The 18,862-nt window shown below is 55.5% G+C and overlaps 2 protein-coding genes across 12 annotated transcripts in view; both read right to left on the reverse strand.

The window, feature by feature from the left end:
- Window positions 1-4,767: 4,767 nt before the first annotated feature.
- RABIF (RAB interacting factor) lies at window positions 4,768-9,269 on the reverse strand. The gene is made up of 2 exons (XM_002717588.6): window positions 9,060-9,269; window positions 4,768-6,674 (listed from the first exon to the last, which is right to left on the reverse strand). Exons 1-2 carry the CDS (start codon window positions 9,183-9,185, stop codon window positions 6,429-6,431), a joined length of 372 nt encoding a protein of 123 aa, XP_002717634.3. The 5' UTR covers window positions 9,186-9,269; the 3' UTR covers window positions 4,768-6,428.
- A 3,064-nt stretch (window positions 9,270-12,333) lies between these two features.
- The window catches only part of KLHL12 (kelch like family member 12), a 31,563-nt gene continuing 25,034 nt past the window's right edge, over window positions 12,334-18,862 (reverse strand). For 3 of the 11 annotated variants that reach the window (XM_089311305.1, XM_008268567.5, XM_070055098.2), the window contains 6 exons: window positions 18,599-18,705; window positions 17,273-17,468; window positions 16,299-16,457; window positions 15,615-15,713; window positions 13,966-14,152; window positions 12,334-13,776 (listed from right to left, as the gene is read on the reverse strand). In XM_089311305.1, coding sequence (XP_089167431.1) covers window positions 13,650-13,776; window positions 13,966-14,152; window positions 15,615-15,713; window positions 16,299-16,457; window positions 17,273-17,468; window positions 18,599-18,705 — 875 coding nt within the window. In that variant the 3' untranslated portion in view covers window positions 12,334-13,649. The remainder of the gene's footprint in view (window positions 13,777-13,965; window positions 14,153-15,614; window positions 15,714-16,298; window positions 16,458-17,272; window positions 17,469-18,598; window positions 18,706-18,862) is intronic. The other 8 variants (XM_089311302.1, XM_089311298.1, XM_089311299.1 and 5 more) reach the window with 5 other exon arrangements.

An 18,862-nucleotide genomic window follows, 5' to 3' on the forward strand; every position in this document is an offset into this window, starting at 1 on the left:
AGGTGCATCAGTAGGGAGCTAGATCTGAAATGGAGCATCCGGGACTTGAGCTGGCGCCCATCTGGGATGCTGCTATGCCACAGCACCAGCCCATGGCTACACAGTTTACACACTATGCACATGGAACATTGCTACTGTGCCTTGGGTACACAGTTTACACACTATGCACATGGAACACTGTTACTGTGCCTTGGGTACACAGTATTCACCTGTAACACTGTTGCTGTGCTTTGGGTGCAGTTTACACTCCTCATACCTAACCTTGTTTCCATGGCCAAAGGGAGCCCAAGTTTCAGTGGTCTTCCAGGACATCTGGGGACACTTCTGACACTTGCCTCTGAATTCCAGGAATTTAATTTCCCAAACACCAGGAACTCGTGGTCACAACGGGAAGGTCGGCACTGATGCAGTCAGCAGCTGTGTTCCCTCATCCTCCAAAGACTAGTGCCCCGTCGGGGCCTCATGGTGTCCCCTTTGCAGACCTTGTGCATCTGTGTTCGTTGTCTTTGTCAAACAGCATTAAAGCACATGTAAATTCCTATTCTAAGTTTTAACTCACTATTTCTGCTTCAGAAATAATTTTTTTTAAGGAATTTATTATTTATTTGAAAGGCACAGAGGCAGAGAGAGAGACAGGTCTTCCATCCACTGGTTCACTCCCTAAATGGCTGCAATGAAAGCCAGGAGCCAGGAGCTTCTTCCAGGTCTCCCATGCAGATGCAGGGGCTGTCACTTGGACCATCTTCTACTGCTTTCCCAGGCCATAGGCCATAGCAGAGAGCTGGCTGGGAAGTAGAGCAGCTGGGACTCGAACTGGTGCCCATATGGGATGCCGGCACTGCAGGTAGCAGCTTTACCTGCTATGCCACAGCATCAGCCCCTCATTTTAACTTCTAACTCCGTTTTCATCCTTAGGGTCATGGTTAATTTTTAAATGTGCACAGGTTTAGGAGATACTGGGAGTAAAATGTCATCTGACTTTGAAGAACATATGTTCAGGAAAGTGGGCTTTGCCTAGGACTGTTAGAAAACTTTTATTGTAAAAATGATTCAGAAAAATGCACAGATGTACAGCTCAGTTTATTACATGACCACTCCCCAAGGGGGCGGGGGTGTTTGGCCTGGTGGTTAGAGACGCTGGTTAAGGCACCTGCATCCCACATCACAGTCCCTGGGTTTCAGTGCCAGCACTGCTACTGAGTCCTGCTTCCTGCTAGTGCAGACCCTGGGAGGCAGCAGGTGATGGCTCCGGTCCCTCTCTGCCAGCCACGAGGGAGACCCGGATTGAGTTGTGGGGTCCCTGCTTGGCGTTGCAGGCATTTGCGGGGAGTGAACCAGGGAATGGGTGATCACTCACTTTCCAAAAAAAAGTTCTCAATAGCAGGTACTTTAGGCTTTGTGGGGTTTGATAGAATTGAAAATATATAGATGCGTCTATCAGCATTAAAAAGTGTAAAACGTTCCTAGCCGCAGGCTCCTGAGCCTGATTAAGCAGGTGCTGGCTGACTGGGTTTGGCCCACGGGCAGCAGTTCTCTGCCTGAGATCGTTTCCTCTTAACCTCTCTCGGCAGTGTTGTCCAAGGTTTCAGGCTGCCACCTCAGCTGGCTCCTGGTTCTCTACTGCTCACCTGCGGCTCCTCCGCTGTTACAACCTTCCACGGAACTCATTTTGGTTATGGGGTTTTTCTAAACTCTAGAATTCACTATTTTTTAAAGTTTTTTTTTTTTTTTAAGGGATTTATTAGGGGCCAGCGCTGTGGCAAAGTGGGTTAACGCCCTGGCCTGAGGCGCCAACATCCCATATGGGCACTGGTTCGAGACCAGGCTGCTTCTCTTCTGACCCAGCTCTCTGCTATGGCCTGGGAAAGCAGTAGAAGATGGCTCAAGTCCTTGGGCCACTGCACCCACATGGGAGACCTGGAAGAAGTTCCTGGCACCTGGCTTCGGATCAGCACAGCTCCAGCTGTTGTGGCCATCTGGGGAGTGAACCGGTGGATGGAAGACCTCTCAGTCTCCGTCTTTCAAAAATAAAATAAATCTTTAAAAAAAAAAAAAAACAAACAAGGATTTATTAGAGAGAGACAGAATGAATGGCCCACATGCAGGTTCACTGCCCAGAAAACCACAACAGCTGGGGCCCAGCCAGACGGAATCCAGGAACTCAGAACTCCATGTCGGTCTCACTGCAAGTGGCAGCTCAACCTGCCATGCCACAATGCTGGCCTGAGAAGTCGCTGTTTCTTTATGTCTAGGTATCTGCTGTAATTCCCAAACTTACCTCTCTCCTTGAGCAGAGTAAGCAGTTATTCTGAAACCTGTGTTTGAAAACTCTGATATCTCTATTGTGTGTTTTACTAGTTTTGTTTGTTTGTTTTAGGTTTATTTACTTATTTGAAAGACAGAGGCAGAAAGAGAGGTCTTCTATCTGCTGGTTCACTCCTCAAATGGCCTCAAGGGCCAGAGCTGGGTTGATTCAAAGCCAGGAACCAGGAGCTTTCTCTGGGTCTCCCACATGGGTGCAGGGACCCAAGGACTTGGGCCATGATCTGCTGCTTTCCCAGGCCATTAGCAGGGAGCTGGATCAGAAGTGGAGCAGCCAGGGCCGGCGCCGCAGCTCACTAGGCTAATCCTCCACCTTGCGGCGCCAGCACACCGGGTTCTAGTCCCGGTCGGGGCACCGGATTCTGTCCCGGTTGCCCCTCTTCCAGGCCAGCTCTCTGCTGTGGCCAGGGAGTGCAGTGGAGGATGGCCCAAGTGCTTGGGCCCTGCACCCCATGGGAGACCAGGATAAGTACTTGGCTCCTGCCATCAGATCAGTGCGGTGCGCCAGTTGCAGCGCACTGGCCGCGGTGGCCATTGGAGGGTGAACCAACGGCAAAGGAAGACCTTTCTCTCTCTCTCTCTCTCTCACTGTCCACTCTGCCTGTCAAAAAAAAATAAAATAAAAAAAATAAAAAATAAAAAAAAGAAGTGGAGCAGCCAGGACTCAAACGGGCACCTATATGGGATGCTGGTGCTGCAGGCGGAGGCTTAATCTAATACACCACAGGTAGCCCTGCTAGTTTTCTTATTACCCTGTCTCATAGGTGTGGTTACATTTTTACAAATTTTAAGGGAGGTACTAGGTTGTCTTAAATAGATACACCATTGAACTCCTGGAGGAGCATAATTTGATACAGGTGTACAGTAAGTAACACCTAGTTACATTTCACCGCATGTTGGATATAATATTACCAAAGTGGTCTGCAGCAATAACTTAACAGGACAGTATTTTCCTCTAGAAAGGCTTTATGCTTCCTTATGCCAAGGGTTTGGGGCAGCTACCGCTCTGGGGTCCCCTTAATCTGACCTCAGCGAGTGAGGTAACGGGAAGCTGAGCTGTAGTTCCCTGCAAGAACCTACTTCCACCTTCTCAGCCACCCTGTCCCTGGGGTGCAAAGGACCAAGGGCTGCAGCCCAAGGTCAGGGCTAACCTTTGACCTGACATTCTGCCCACCTGGGAGGCTGCTAAGTCACTCCTGAGGCCCTGAACCCTGGCTGCAAGTGCCCCCAGAAGCACAGGGCCCCAACACCAGGCCCACCTCCCAGGACCTCCATCTCTTCAGGATCCTGGCCCAGGAATCCCTAATATCACATCAGTTTTCTGATGCCTTCAAACAGATCTTTGTATTTTAAAGATTTACTTATTTATTTGAAAGGCAGAGAGAGAGAGAGAGAGAGAGAGAGAGAGAGAAAGATCTTCTGTTGCTGGCTCACTTCCCAAGTGGCTGCAACAGCTAGGGCCGAGCTAGGCTGAAGCCAGGAGCCAGGAGCTTCATCTGGGTCTCCCACGCTGGTACTAAGAACCTAAATGCTTGGGCATCTTCCACTGCTTTCCCAGGCCATTAGCAGGGAGCTGGATTGGAAGTGGAGCAGCCAGGACTAGAACCAGCACCCAAACAGGATGCCAGTGTTGTCAGCAGTGACTTTACCTACTATGCCCCAACACCAGGCACCAAACAGATTTTTTTTTTTTTTTTTTTTTTTGGAGAGGCAGAGTTAGACAGTGAGAGAGAGAGAGAGAGAAAGGTCTTCCTTCCATTGGTTCACCCCCCAAATGGCTGCCACGGCCGGCACGCTGCGCCAATCCAAAGCCAGGAGCCAGGTGCTTCCTCCTGGTCTCCCATGCCGGTGCAGGGCCCAAGCACTTGGGCCATACTCCACTGCCTTCCCGGGCCACAGCAGAGAGCTGGACTGGAAGAGGAGCAACCGGGACAGAACCAGCACCCCAACTGGGACTAGAACCTGGGTGGCCAGCACCGCAGGTGGAGGATTAGCCTAGTGACCCGTGGCCCTGGCCTCCCAAACAGATTTTTAACATATTTTGTCCAGTCTTTCTCTCTGTCCTCAGTGGGATGGCCAGTGCCAATTACCCCCCCCCCCCATTTCTGGGAGCAGCCTCACACATAATGTGCTCATGATATGAGAGACGTCTGCATACCCCTGGCCACCTTTGCTTTTGTTAAACCAAGTCAGTTTTGCAGAGTTAGGCCTTGGCTAAAATCAGTTGCTCTCTGTGATAGCAACTGCAGGTTTCCATCCTCAGAGCACCAAGCCCGGGGGTCCGTGCCCGCCGTGGCACAGGGAGCAAACGCACGCACATCGCCGAGGGCCTGCATGGGGAAGAGTGAAGAGCTGACACTGTCCTCCAGTGCGCACTGTGTCACCGCTCCTAGCCCAGACCCAGACCCCAGGGCTCCGCTTTCTTCCCAAAGACGCGCAGAGCGATTCTCCGCCGCTGCAACACCTTTATTTCCCTCAAATCCCACCAAAGCGGCAGAAGAGCCACTCGGTGCTTTTGGGTCCTGAGGCAACAATGTTTGGCAATTCTCAAAAAAGGAAATACAAACCGATTAAGTGTATATAAAACTTCATTAGAAAGAAAAAAAATGCAAATTAAAATAATGAGTTACTATTTCTTCCCTCTGGGTAAAGTGGCCAAGTATTTTTTCTAAGGATAATAAATACCCCATGTTGGTAAGGGGTTCAGAGAAACTAGAGCTCATCGACACTGCTGGAGGTGGGCGCAGTCCCGCCGAGGACCGCGTGCCAGCCAGGGCGCAGCCATCAACAGGGAGCCCTGCGGCTCCACCTCGCACCACACGCACACGTGGGGAGCAGCCCAGGGCGGGCGCAGATCCAGCTACAACGCCACACGCGAAATCAAGCTGGCGGGTTGTTTACACAATGACAGAGCTCACGGGAACACCAGCAGCGCTGGGGTACACGGCGTCTGCCTGCTGACATGGGGAGAGAGCCACCCTCTGCTGTCATAAATAAGTTACAGAAGACTACAGCCTGGTTTCTGTCTGCTTTCAGAAACACTGGACACGTTCCTGTACACGCACACAGAGAAAAGCCCGGGGAAGGACGCGGCCGCCGCGGTGTGGCAGGACTGCAGGCGAAACTGGACACCGATTCTAATTTCACCCAATGAACCGGTGCCACTTCTGCGACTATAAAAGAAAAGCTAAAGCCTACACTTAAGAAACGCTCAGCTTGTGAGGCGGGGGCACAGGAAGCACCGACTGGGTTTTGCGGCTTGGGTCTGTGCCTCGAGGGGCCGCTCCTCTGCGGCTGCTGGAACGGGCATCTCCGCTCACTCCGGCTCCAGGGGAGTGGGCTGGCTGCCCCCTGTCCAGGCTCTGCCTCCCGCGAGGAGCCCAGAGGCAGCTCTGGGGTGAAGGGAGGAGCCCCACAGCTGCGCCAGCAGGGCCAGGCTGACGGCGAGCGCGGATCCTGGGCCGGCACAGTCAGCGGGTACTCAAAGTCTGAGCACGGTGCCCCGTGGGCTCGGTAAATGAGGAGCGCACAAGGGCGGCGCCTCTGCGGATGACACAGCCCACGGCGTCGCGAGTCCGCGGCACAGGCCCGCTCCTTTCAAGTCCTCCACCCCCACCCCCACCGCTGATTCCGCAGAGAAGCCCAAGAGCTGAAGGGAAGACGGCCATGTCTGCCTGCTGTGTTCCAGTCAGAGGCTTCAATGCACAAGTCTGTGAATGCCCGGGAGAGCTACCCTGGCGACACAGTCAGGCATCCGACAAAGTCGCTCTGGGGCCCGTGTGGGCGGGGCTTCCTGAATGAGCCGGAGAAAGGTGGAGCTGCGACCCCCGGCCCCTGCGCACCTTCTGTCACGCGCCCGGGTTGAAGCAAGCAGACAGGCAGCCCTGGGTAAAGCAGAGCCAAGGAGAAAGCAGGGGGCGGGACAGCGTCAGGACGGGCGGGGGAGGGGACCGGAAGCAGGAGGCATGCCCCTGAGGCCTCGGGGAAGCGGGGACCCCTTGACGTGCTCACGCAGCTACATCAGTACCCAGAAGGCGGCAGACACCGCACAGGTCAACCGCCAGTTCTTGTGGGGAGCCGGGGTGGAGCTGAGTCCCCGCCCCGCGTCACTCATGGGAAACCCGTTCCAAGGCCACGTAGAAGCTGTTCTTGTCATCTAGGCAGTGCCAGCCAATCGGTCCAATTTCACAGTCTGCGCAGACCAGAAACTTGATGTTGCCCACGTCCTTGGTGAAGCCCACGTTCTCAAAGATGAACATGTCCTCGACCAGCCAGTGCTCCTGGAGGAGGTCGCCCTCAGGGCTGCTGCCGTCGGCCAGCGCCGGCTTCTTTCTCATGGAAGGCAGGAAGAGCTGCAGGCAGAGAAGGAGAACAGAGCTGGGCTGGCCCCTCACGTGCTGCGCTGCCCCCTAGTGGCCATCTGCAAGGGGGCGGGGAGAGGGACCCTCTTACAAAGTTACAAACCCTGAGGGTGAGTGGCTCCTGGCTGCCCTTACCATGCCTACAAGGCCCTCACTGGTTCTGGTGTCTCCCGACCCATTATGCATCAACCACACCACCTTCTCTTCTTCCTCCATCAGTACAAGTCCACTTTGCCTTCAGAAAGAGATCTTCCATCTGCTGGCTCACTCCCCAAACAGCTGTAACAGCCGGGGCTGAGCCAGGCCAACACCAGCAGCCGGGAACTCCAGGCCAGCTCCTTGGCATTCGGCCCAAATGCATGTTATGCTTTTCACACCGCACCCCACCCCCTAAAGGGCTTTCCTGCTGTTTAAGCTGTGCAGCTTGGTCCCTGGTGGCTCACGTGTATACTGCTGAAACCAGCACCCCAATCAGGGGAACGCACACAGTGCTCCCCCCAACAGGTTCTTCACGCAGCCCCTGACGTTGTCCTATTGTCTGAAATGACCTCAGTGAACTGGCTTCCCTGCCAGGTGTCTCCCTCCACTGGAACCTCAGCTTCCGGAGGCAGGGAGCTGCCGTGCCTGGCTCATTCCCGCATCACCAGGGCTCAGACTAGAACCTGGGTCAGGGCTGGCGCTGTGGTGAAGCAGGTAAAGCTGCCACCTGCGGTGCCGGCATCCCATATGGGCGCCAGTGCTTGTCCCAGCTGCTCCACTTCTAATCCAGCTCTCCGCTATGGACTGGAAAAGCAGCAGAAGATGGCCTTAGTCCTTGGGCCCCTGCACTGCGTGGGAGACCTGGAAGAAGCTCCTGGCTTCAGATCCGCCCAGCTCCAGCCATTGTGGCCATTTGGGGAGTGAACCAGCAGATGGAAGACCTCTCTCTCTGCCTCTGTAACTCCGTTTTTCAAATAAGTGAATAAATCTAATAAGTAAATAAGTAAGAACGACCCTGGGTCTGAACCCATTGGCAGAAATTAAAATATCTGTCGAGAGAACAAGTGCAGGCCCCTAGCGTTGATCTAGTTCATCACATTCCTAAGGAATACAGAGGAAAATCTCTGTCCGGAATGTGGAGAGTCAGCCCAGGATCCCGGCCCCGCCCTCCAGCTACAGGAGAAAGCCTCTGTCACACACAGCAGCTTTGTCCCCACAGGGGCAGGGGACACGCACGGCTGCCCCGGGTGCCACTGCCTCGCTCCTCACCTGGCCCCCTCTTCTGTGCCTCCCATCATCTCCAGGGGCTCAGTGTGCTAGTCTGGCAATCCGGCCGAAAGCACAATTTCAAAAATAATTTTCAAACTGGACTGACAGCCTAAGGGCAGTGACTGTCCTGGGAGGCCGCAGCAGGTGACCACTCGAGGGCTCGGGCCCTGCCCCCCACGTGGGAGACCCAGACGGAGTTCCAGGCTTCTGGCTTGGGCCCGGCCCAGCCCCGCCCATGGAGGCCGTCTGGGGAGTGAACCAGCGGATGGAAGATCACCCTGTCTTTCAAATAAACAGATCTCACAAAAGATCATTCTACGGGGCAGGACATGCACGTGGCTCACTTAGACTACACTTTGCACTTTCCTGCGACTATACTGGTTTTCAATAAAAAAATCTACCTTAGTTATTTTTTCCCATTCTCCTCCCTTGGGGTGATGGTGGTGGAATGAAAAACAAGTCCGTCTTTGAGACCCACTTCCAGTTTGGCAGCCTCGCACCCCACGGACGCAGGGTTCGCGGGGCGTGCCAGGACGCCAGTCCCGTACCCCACGGACGCGCCAGGACGCCAGCCGGCAACACGGACGCAGGGCCCGCGGGGACGCGCCAGGACGGCAGCCCCGCACCCCACGGACGCAGGGCCCGCGGGGACGCGCTTGCTCCTGGCCGTGGAAGGCGTTCGGCCGCAGCGGCGGCTCCGTCACTTTCTCGGGCCGCTGCGGAGCCGGCAGGCGCCGGTCAGGAAGGGGACCGGGCGGTAAGGTCCGGCGGGTGGCGCTGACGCGGGATGGAACCGCATCGCACCGTCGCGGCTGCAGCGGGCCGCGCACCAGGGCCGGGCCGGGGCAGCAGACCCGGGGTCAAGCTTGGCTCGGACGGAGGGCTGCGATGGCCACCGCTGGGCAGGGAGCAGCGAACAGGAACGCGTGCTCTGCAGCCAGCGCGCGGCGGCAACCCAGGGGCGGAGCCTCTGCGAGAGGCGGGGCCTCGAGCCTGGGGGCGGGGCCTAAGGGCCGCGCGAGGAGGGGCGCGGTCTCCGGAAGTCGAGGAGGCAGGACTAAGCCGCCGGCGGCTTCGGCCCCTGTGGGAAAGGGTGCGGGCGTCGGCGCCTCTAACGCGCCTCCCTACCTGTCGGCGGGAGAAGAGAGCGGTTCCTGGCTGCAGCACCCGGGAGCCGCAACGCTGGCACAGCACCGCCTTCCGGTTTCGGCCCTCGGCTGACACTAACTCGCTCAGCTGCTCCGCGGGTTCCATTGCCGCTGCCGCCACAGCCTCCTCCGCCACGATTGCGCAGGCGCTGTCTCCGCTCGCTTTCCCGGACTGCGCGGGCGCGCCTGGGTAGAGGCGGGGCGAGGAGCGGACGGCCACGCCCCCTGCGCCGCCCCGGACGCCACTGCGCAAGCGCGCTCATTCACGGTCGGGCCCGAGTGGCCGAGTGTCGGCTTGGCTTTGTGACAGGATCACTTCCTGGTGTCAGCGACAAATCTCCCTCCCTGCCCAGCTGATCTTGGGGCTTCCCTTAACATTAAGACCTAGAGAGCACTCGGGATGCCCTTCACTCTTGAGTTCTTTGGGTCCCAGGAGTGAATGGGGACACTGTCAACAGCAGGTTTTAGCCGCGTTAGCAAACCCTGGAGGGGCGTGTACCTTTCCGGGACGGGAAGCATGGCGTGGGGGTTTTGATTGGCGTCTGTTGCGGTCATAGTGGCCGCTTACTACGCCGCAGAGCTGAAGTGGTCAGGAACTTGCCGAGTCATCACCCCTCTTCCGTGAGGTGGGCACTCGTGTCCCCAGTGCCCGAGGTCTGAAGGTGCACGGCCCTAGGTGCTGTCACGTTAGGACAGCACGCTTTCTCGCTCCATCGGGTCAGTCTGCAGCGCTCCGGCTTGTACAGCAACACGCCGGGGGTTTCCTCAAAGGGGCAGAGGAAGCCGACTACGAGGGGAAACTGTCATGCGATCCACGTCTGATGGACCCGTCACCCCCGTTTGCATGTTTCTCCTCTACCCTCTTCGTTAATCCCAGGGCTAGCAGCCCGCTAAGCACGGAGGATAGGGTTGGCACTTTGTATCCGAGAACACAGCCCAACGGCACGTGAGAGAGAACCAATGAGCGAGTAATTCTGTCTGCGGAATTAAGAAGCGCTTTACCTAGGCGGCATCGGGCAGGGGTTTAAAAGGCTAGGACTGTCAGGAAAGCGACGTCTCTGAGCGCAGTCTATGCATGAACGAAGGGGAAGTACAGGAGGAGTGAAGACCAGAAAGGTGGAAAGGGCTTAGCTCGCCATGGGGCCAACGTTTGCTAATTTGAACTGTATAATGTGAAGATCCATGGGATTTTGGGCTAAGAGTAACTGTTCATTTTTATTGAAAATCTGCACTTTTCTAAAAGAATGTTTAAGTATTCGAAGGGGAGAATACTACACAGCAGAGAAAGAAATACGGTTATCTTCCATCTGCTGCTGCACTCCCCAAACGTCCACAACAGCCAGGGCTGGTCCAGAGCAATACAGGGGCCCAGCACTGCACTCAGGTCTCCTCTGTGCACGGCTGGGCCGCAGGCACTCAGGCCGCCCTCCGCCGCTTTTCCAGGCACAGTAGCAGGGACTTGATTTGGAAACCAGCGCTCAAATTGGTGCTCTAATCTGGGATGCTGGCATGCCAGGTGGCAGCTTAGCTTGCTGTGTCATGATGCCACCTGCCCCTAAAGAATCTTTTTTAAAAAGTTTATTTGAAAGGCAAAGTGACAGTGAATGAGAATATCTTCCATCCACTGATTCACTCCCCACATACCCACGGTGAATATGGCTTCAGAGCCAGGGCTCAGCCAGGTCAAAGGCAGCTGCCTGGGTCTCCATGCAGGTCTCCCATGTGCATGGCAGGAACCCAAGTACTGAGCCATCACCTGCTGGCTCCCAGGGTGCACGTTAGCAGAAGCAGAGGCAGGAATTAATTCCAGGCACCGATAAGGGGTGTGGCTTAACCCACTGTGCCTGCCCCTGCTGCCTGTTCAGTACCACGATGGTCCTATTTGCTTGAGGAGGGTAACTGATGACAAGATGGAGGTTAGAGTGCAAGAGGGGAGAAGGGTGGAGGTTAGGCATGGGAGGCTCTCGTGAGTCCAGCCGACAGATACAGGCTCCAGCAGAGGGAAGGCAGGCGTACCAAGGGACCGGAACAATTAGAGAGGAAACCAGTGGAACTCTGAAACTTACTGGATGTCTGTACTGTCACACGGATGACACGAGACAGTGACAGCTTTCCTAGGTTAGGTAACTAAGTGGCTGGTTGCCTGTTATGGAGCTGGGAAAACAGGAGGAAGCACCAAACCAGGGGTGTGTGTGTGTGCACGCGTGTGTGCGCACGCACACGAAGGTGAGCAAGAGGGAAGAGTGGACAGCAGCAGTGAGCTTTTTTTTTTTTTTTTTTTTTTTGACAGGCAGAGTGGACAGTGAGAGAGAGAGACAGAGAGAAAGGTCTTCCTTTGCCGTTGGTTCACCCTCCAATGGCCGCCGCGGCCGGCGCGCTGCGGCCGGCGCACCGCGCTGATCCGATGGCAGGAGCCAGGAGCCAGGTGCTTTTCCTGGTCTCCCATGGGGTGCAGGGCCCAAGCACCTGGGCCATCCTCCACTGCACTCCCTGGCCACAGCAGAGGGCTGGCCTGGAAGAGGGGCAACCGGGACAGAACCGGCGCCCCGACCGGGACTAGAACCCGGTGTGCCGGCGCCGCTAGGCGGAGGATTAGCCTATTGAGCCGCGGCGCCGGCCTGCAGCAGTGAGCTTTCTATGCTGACTTTGCTGCTGCGGCTGCAGTTTATGAACCACCTCTCAGTGTGGCCTGAAACTCGTCGTCAGCCTCCCAGCTCCCCTTCACTGCCTCCCCCTCCAGCTGCCTGGCCCTGGCCCTCCTCTTGAGACGGAGTGAGCCTCACTGTGCAGGCACTGGTTCTCGGGGCAGGCGAGGCCGGTGGCCTCTTCCGGGAAAATCACCGCCTCTGGGGCCCTTCCTCCTGTCCGCCCTGGGAACATCAGTTCTGCGATTCTGTGGGCCTGTCCCGTACAGCTGCGTGTCACACGCCATAAATCGAGGCACAGAAAGACGACTAGGCCGATGGAAACCATGCCGTTCAGTGGGCACTAAACGAGCTCAAGATGGCGTCTTTGCTCCCTTTGGTTTCCCAGTCCATTTCAGGTGCGAGAGCAGCCAGTGAATTCGGCACATCCAGATAAACGTGGTGAGGACCTCCTGCCGGGGCAGTGGCTACCTCTTACCTGGGTCTAGCAGAGCTGGTGGCAAACACACCAGGTGAACACGCTGAGTTGGGACCTGCAGCTGACCCCTACACCCGGTCCTCCAAAATGCCTGCTGAAGGCACAGCTGATAAGCCATGTACTCTCTGAAGTCATTTGACACAGTTGCTTTTTAATGTTTTCTTAAAAAAATACAAAGGAAATAAACTCTGTAGGGCAATACAGCTCAGGAAAAGAGGGGGGAAATGGAGCTGCAAAGCGGAGGGCAAGGGCTCCCTCGCTTAGGTTTTCACGTTCCCACACTCACAATACATAAAGCAAGAATTTCACCGCACGACGCAGACGAGCCTTGGAAGGCGGCTCTGAGATGGTGACCACAGAGGTACCGAAACGAAGAAAGGAACTTGTCCTTGTCCCGGGATGAATAAAGTCCACTCTAGGGAGAGGTGAATGTACCAAGCACAGCAGTAAAGACCACTCCCTGGGAGAAGCGCGCCCTTAAGAGAACGGGGCAGTGATCGGCTGCTGGACAACGAGGCTACTGCCCCTCCCCAAATAAATAGTGTGGAAGTGTCAGAGCCTGGCAGGGCCTACTCCACCCATTCGAGACAAACGCTGCGTGGCCAGGTGCGCCCGGCAGGGACTAAGACTGTGAAAGCACAGGTACCTCTAGTGGTCCCCAGGTGCACCAAACTCCCACGTCGACGCCAGCTCCTCTCAGCCCAACAAGGGTTCACTCTGTTACTGTTTCCAGTGCTGAGATGCACAACACTCTACAGAGACCCCGGCAAGCAAAAGGTCCTTCTAAAACATCCGTCCTTGTCAGGCTTCCCGGTTCTTCCGCAGCGGTGTCCTGGGCTCACACCCAGTCCACTGAGCTCCGCTGACTTCCCTGTCTGACTCAGTTCTGAACCAGCAATCCTGCTGCGCTGAGTGCGTGTCAGATCCCTCTCTCCTGGGGCCCCCAGTCTGGCCAGGGTTCTCTCCTTTGCTTCCCTCCAGGGTGGAACTCTGTTGTCCCTAGCTACCTGTAGGTTACAAAGATACTTGCTTCTGGAGGAAGAAAGCCTGTATCCTTCCCATCACCCAGGCTGGATATTGTCCACGTCTAGGTGGCCACAGGCACCTCAACTCTGCAATATCCGAGGCACAACATATATATATTCTCCCAAGCACACGGTAAGTTAGAAGCGACAAGAAAGCGCTCCCCAGACCAGAGGGTCAGGTGATCTGGTCTCACAGCCACACACTGTGCACGGTCTTCCCTTGACCATCTGTCACCCGCCTGCTGAGGGTCCACTACCAGCACGAGGGGGAGTGTGTGTCAAATAAGCACAACCATCAGGGCACCGGTGCCTGCAGCCACCCTGTTCACACAGTGAGAACCAGACATTCTGGAAAGGATCCTTGACTCTCCGCAACTGTCCCTCGGGCCAGTCACTGGCTCTGGCTGGAGCGCCAACAGCGGTCACTTCTCTCGGAGGACACACACACCAGCGTCGCAGCGCTGGGTTCCCATGGACGTCACGACTTCCCAGCTGTCAATGATGGGGTCATAGCACTCAATGCTGCTCAGCAGGGAATTCCCGTCATATCTAAGGAGGACAAAGCAGAGAAAGAAATGAACTCTCTGTCTCTCCCCACACTAATGGTTCCTTAAAGGTTGTCACTGGAGCTGTTTCTCCCAGCCCAAACCCTGTCTCCATCCACCAACGACTGATGACCGGGTCCCCCAGACTTGCCCTGGATGGATGACGACTCTGGCCTGCTGTCTAAATCCTCACCCTGCGATTGCATAGAGCCTCCCCCGAAGCACCGTGGCCCCTACATAGCATCGTGGGGTGGTCATACTAGTGACAGTTGTCCAGGAATCCGTACGGATGTTGTACGCTTCGACAGAAGAAAGGTGGGCTGTACCATCAAATCCCCCCACCACATAAATATGGTCATTCAGCAGGGCTACTCCAGCACCTGGAGAAAAAGACGGTATTAGCAAATGAATGGTACGAAGCCTCGGCTCTGAGGTTTAGAAACAAAACGCGGTCACTCATGGCTGGGTGAATTTTAGGGTAGCTGAGGGACACGGAGGGGGTTTGGACAGGCCTGGCATAATCTAGTCCAGCACAGGTTATCCCGTGTGCAAACTCTCCAGCCAGGACTTGAAGCGATGAGAGGAAACCGCAATGGTCCCCCTCTTCGCTTTCATTAACTCGGACCCCACTCTTCCTCCGGAGAAAAGGGGACAGGAAAAGGAGGCAGTGAGGTGACGGGGGCAAAGGAGCACGTTTTACCCGGAAGTGAACCAGAGGATCTGCTCAGCGTTCTGTGCCTCCTGCAGCTCCGCCCTCCACTCCAAAAAGCTCTTGGTGGGGCGGGCGGGGCGGTGCAGCAGGTTAGGCTGCCACCTGCAAAGCCGGCATCCCCTACGAACAACGGTTCACCTCCTGGCTGTCCCCCTTCTGATCCAGCTTCCTACTAATGTGCCTGGGAACGCAGCAGCAGATGGCCCAAGAACACGGGCCCCTGCCACCCACATGGGAGACCTGGATGGAGTTCCTGGCTCCTAGCTTTGGTCTGGCCCAGTACTGGTCATTACAGCCATTCGGGGAGTGAACCAGCAGAAGAGCGAGCTCTGTGTCTGTCTCCCACTCACCCACTATAACCCTGCTCTTCAAATAAAACAAACAAGAAGCTCTCAGTGAAGAGCTACTCTTCTGTTCCGACACACTAGCGACTGCATTTCTTTCTTTTTTTTTTTTTTTTAAGATTTATTTATTTATTTGAAAGTCAGAGTTACACAGAGAGAAGGAGAGGCAGAGAGAGAGAGAGAGAAAGAGAGAGAGAGAGAGAGGTCTTCTATCAGCTGGTTCACTCCCCAATTGGCTGCAATGAAAGGAACTGCGCCGATCCGAAGCCAGGAGCCAGGAGCTTCTTCCAGGTCTCCCACGTGGGTGCAGGGGCCCAAGGACTTGGGCCATCCTCCACTGCTTTCCCAGGCCATAGCAGAGAGCTGGATGGGACATGGAACAGCCGGGACTAGAACTGGCGCCCATATGGGACGCTGGCACCACGGCGATGGCTTTACCCGTTACACCACAGCGCCGGCCCCGAGACTGCAATTCGCACACAGTATTTAACATATGTTACAAACAAACCTGTACTTGGTAGTTCAGGGAAGGAACAAAGAAAAAAAAAGATGAATAAAACAAGATGGGGGCTGCCCTCAAGTTTATCATCTGGTTGAAAGTGAGAGTCACTGGTGTCCTGGTCTCCAGAGAGCAGAGACAAGAGGGAGCCGGCGGCTGACTATTAACACGGGGTCAGCTACACAGGGGTCAGCGGTGAAACCTGACTTGCTGCCCCCTGTGCTGGGACCACACCACCACCACTGCACGCGCACCATCTATCCATCCTCAGATCTCACTGGTCTTACCAGAACGCTTGGTGGCCATTGGTGTGACATTAGTCCAGTGTCCTGTATGAGGGTCGTATTTCTCAACTGAATTTAAGATATTCAAGCCATCATATCCTCCTGCAAGACAGAGCCGAGACCATTCTGGAGAGGACTGTGAGTGCTGCAGCCTCTCCCAGCCGGCTCTTCCATGGTTCCAGCACTCCCACAGGTTTTTTTTTTTTTTTGACAGGCAGAGTGGACAGTGAGAGAGAGAGAGACAGAGAGAAAGGTCTTCCTTTGCTGTTGGTTCACCCTCCAATGGCCGCCGCGGCCAGTGCACCATGCTGATCCGAAGCCAGGAGCCAGGTGCTTCTCCTGGTCTCCCATGGGGTGCTGGGCCCAAGCACTTGGGCCATCCTCCACTGCACTCCCGGGCCACAGCAGAGAGCTGGCCTGGAAGAGGGGCAACCGGGACAGAATCCGGCGCCCCGACCGGGACTAGAACCCGGTGTGCCGGCGCCGCAAGGCGGAGGATTAGCCTAGTGAGCTGCGGCGCCGGCCTAGCATTCCCACAGTTCTAATACACTGCACACACAGAGCGGACTGCCACTCACGAGGGGACGCGTTCTGACACAGACCAGGGTTTCGCTGCAGGAGTCTATGAACTTCATTCTGGCCCAAAGGGACCCCCAGCCGGAGGCTCCTGCACCCCAGGCTGCATACCTAGACAGTAGATCACTCCGCTGGCCACTACCAGGCCAGCACCCTCCCGGGCTGTCTGCATGTCTCCCAGCATGCTCCACTGGTCAATGTTTGGGTCGTACCGCTCCATACTGGTGTGACGCCTGCTTCCATCAAAGCCTCCAGAGACATAGATCATATCTGCCCAGAATGAACAAATTGTAGATTTGAGAGAATGACACATTTCCAAGGACTCTTTACTCTACAAACTCTTTTTTTGACAGGCAGAGTTAGACAGTGAGAGAGAGAGAGAGAGAGAAAGAGAGTTATAGACAGTGAGAGAGAGACAGAGAGAAAGGTCTTCCTTCCGTTGGTTCACTCCCCTAATGGCTGCTACGGCCGGCTCTGCGCTGATCCGAAGCCAGGAGCTGGGTGCTTCCTCCTGGTCTCCCATGCAGGTGCAGGGCCCAAGGACTTGGGCCATCGTCCACTGCACTCCCGGGCCATAGCAGAGAGCTGGACTAGAAGAGGAGCAACCAGGACAGAACCTGGCACCCCAACCGGGACTAGAACCCAGGGTGCCGGCGCCGCAGGCAGAGAATTATCCTAGTGAGCCACAGCACCAGCCTCCTCTACAAACTCTCCACAGGTTCTTCAAACGCCTGGGAGCAAAAGCAAAATGTTTAATTACGTCTTCTGGACAAGGACAGCAGCACAGTCAAGACATCTAAAAAGAACAGGATACGATGAAATCCTTCAAAGTGTCTGAAGCCAACATGGGAGCCTGTAGGAAGACACCCACTGCCAGTTCCCCAGCCAGCGTACTGGAATTTACCAACTTTGTAGTCAGTGTTGAAATATCCACAAATATTAAATAGCTTCTGTAACTGATACTTCTAGGGCAAAAAGGACCACGTGGGCTTACCAATTTTTTCTTCAGGTTTCATGTTCCTAACAACAGGAGAGGTGGGAACCCTGATCTGGCACATGCAGCCCTGTGCACCCAACCTACCTACCTCCCAGGGTGGTAGCTCCCGCGAGGCCTCGGCGGACGTTCATAGGAGCCACCGAGTACCAGACCCCGTCCTCGTCCGCCGTGTAGTCCAGACACTCCACGGAACTGAGGCGGGAGCGGCCGTCATAGCCTCCGACCACGTAGATCCGGTCGTGGAGGGACACTGAGGCCACGTAGCGTCTCTTCCGCGTGATGCTCTAGGGGTTGGGAGGGAAGAGGTGCACAGCATTTCCGGCAGGTGAGTCTGGGGCTGCAGCTCTCGCCAGCCCGCTGTGTGTGTCCACGCACATCTGTCGCTTCACCTGCCACCACCAGCCTTCCCTGAGGCACTGGTTCCTGCGCACGTGGCCTCACTGTCCACTGAACGCAAGGCTTGCTGTGCTGCGTGGAGATGCAGGCCCGCGACACAGCTGCCTCTTCCCAAGCTGCCTCGAGACTTAACGGCTTTCTTGCCCACCACCTCTTTCCTTTCCAGAGGCCTGGGCTAACTGACTGGCACAGCTCTCCCACGTTGCTAATCAAAGGGCCAGAATTCATAGGCCCTAAAGGGTAGGAGGAGGATCGATCAAAAAAGTTCCATGCTTTCTCAGAAATTATCCTTCATTCAACACTAAAATAGACACATACCGAGGGAGAACAATATGAACTTCTGAGTTCAATAAACACGAGTTCAATTTAATAATCTTCAACAGTTTCATCTATTTGTTTAATTTATATGAAAGGCTGACAGAGAGACACCTCCCATCTACTGATTCATTCCCCAAATGCCTGCAGTAACTGGGGCTGGGCCAGGCCAAAAGCCAGAAACCAGCAGCCAGGAACTCGACCTAGGCCCCCATATGGGTGGCAAGGACCCAAGTACTTGAGTCATCAACCGTTTGGCCCCAGGGTGCACTTGGACAGAATGCTGGAATACAGAGCAGCGCTGAGACGTGAGCCAGGCACTCTGGTAGGGGACGTGGGTGTCCCAAGTGGCATCTTAACCAGTGCACCAAATGTCCACCCCAATTTAACACTGAGTTCAGTAGGACACAGCATGACCAATGAAGCATGCTGGGAGTCATGCAGGCCACCTACACAGGCACTTGACCAGTGGGACAAGCTGAATTTCATTTGACACAGGGCCACAGACACTTATTTCTAAAGCCTAACTTTCTAAAGTCAGGACCTCGGCTCCCTGAGCATCTTCCATGCACGGACAAGGCCGTGATGGTGAGAACATCACGCTGCCTGTGGGCCTTTCTGCTCTTCCAGCTGCATTCGTTACAACCCAGGTCAGCGTCTGTGCACATTGAAGCTCTCTCCCCACAAACCACCCCTCACTCACGGGCAAAAAGCTCCACTCCTGAGTCTTGGGGTCATACTTTTCTACCACGTCGATGGGAGACTGCTGGCTTCCGAAGCCCCCAACCACCAGAAGCACCTCATTGGCTCCTAAGGACAAAGGCAGAAAAAGACAGGTGACCTCATCACAGCGGCCTGGGTACCTCCCCCCCCCCCCCCCCCCCGGGAAGTGCACGCAGCAGTTCCAGGACGCCCTGTCTGACGTGGCTGAGAGAAGCAACTGGAGAAAGGAATCCCATCACAGACT

Source organism: Oryctolagus cuniculus, chromosome 13 (assembly GCF_051225735.1).
Source record: "Oryctolagus cuniculus isolate XC-2025 breed Fujian yellow rabbit chromosome 13, ASM5122573v1, whole genome shotgun sequence".
Classification (NCBI taxonomy): domain Eukaryota; kingdom Metazoa; phylum Chordata; class Mammalia; order Lagomorpha; family Leporidae; genus Oryctolagus; species Oryctolagus cuniculus.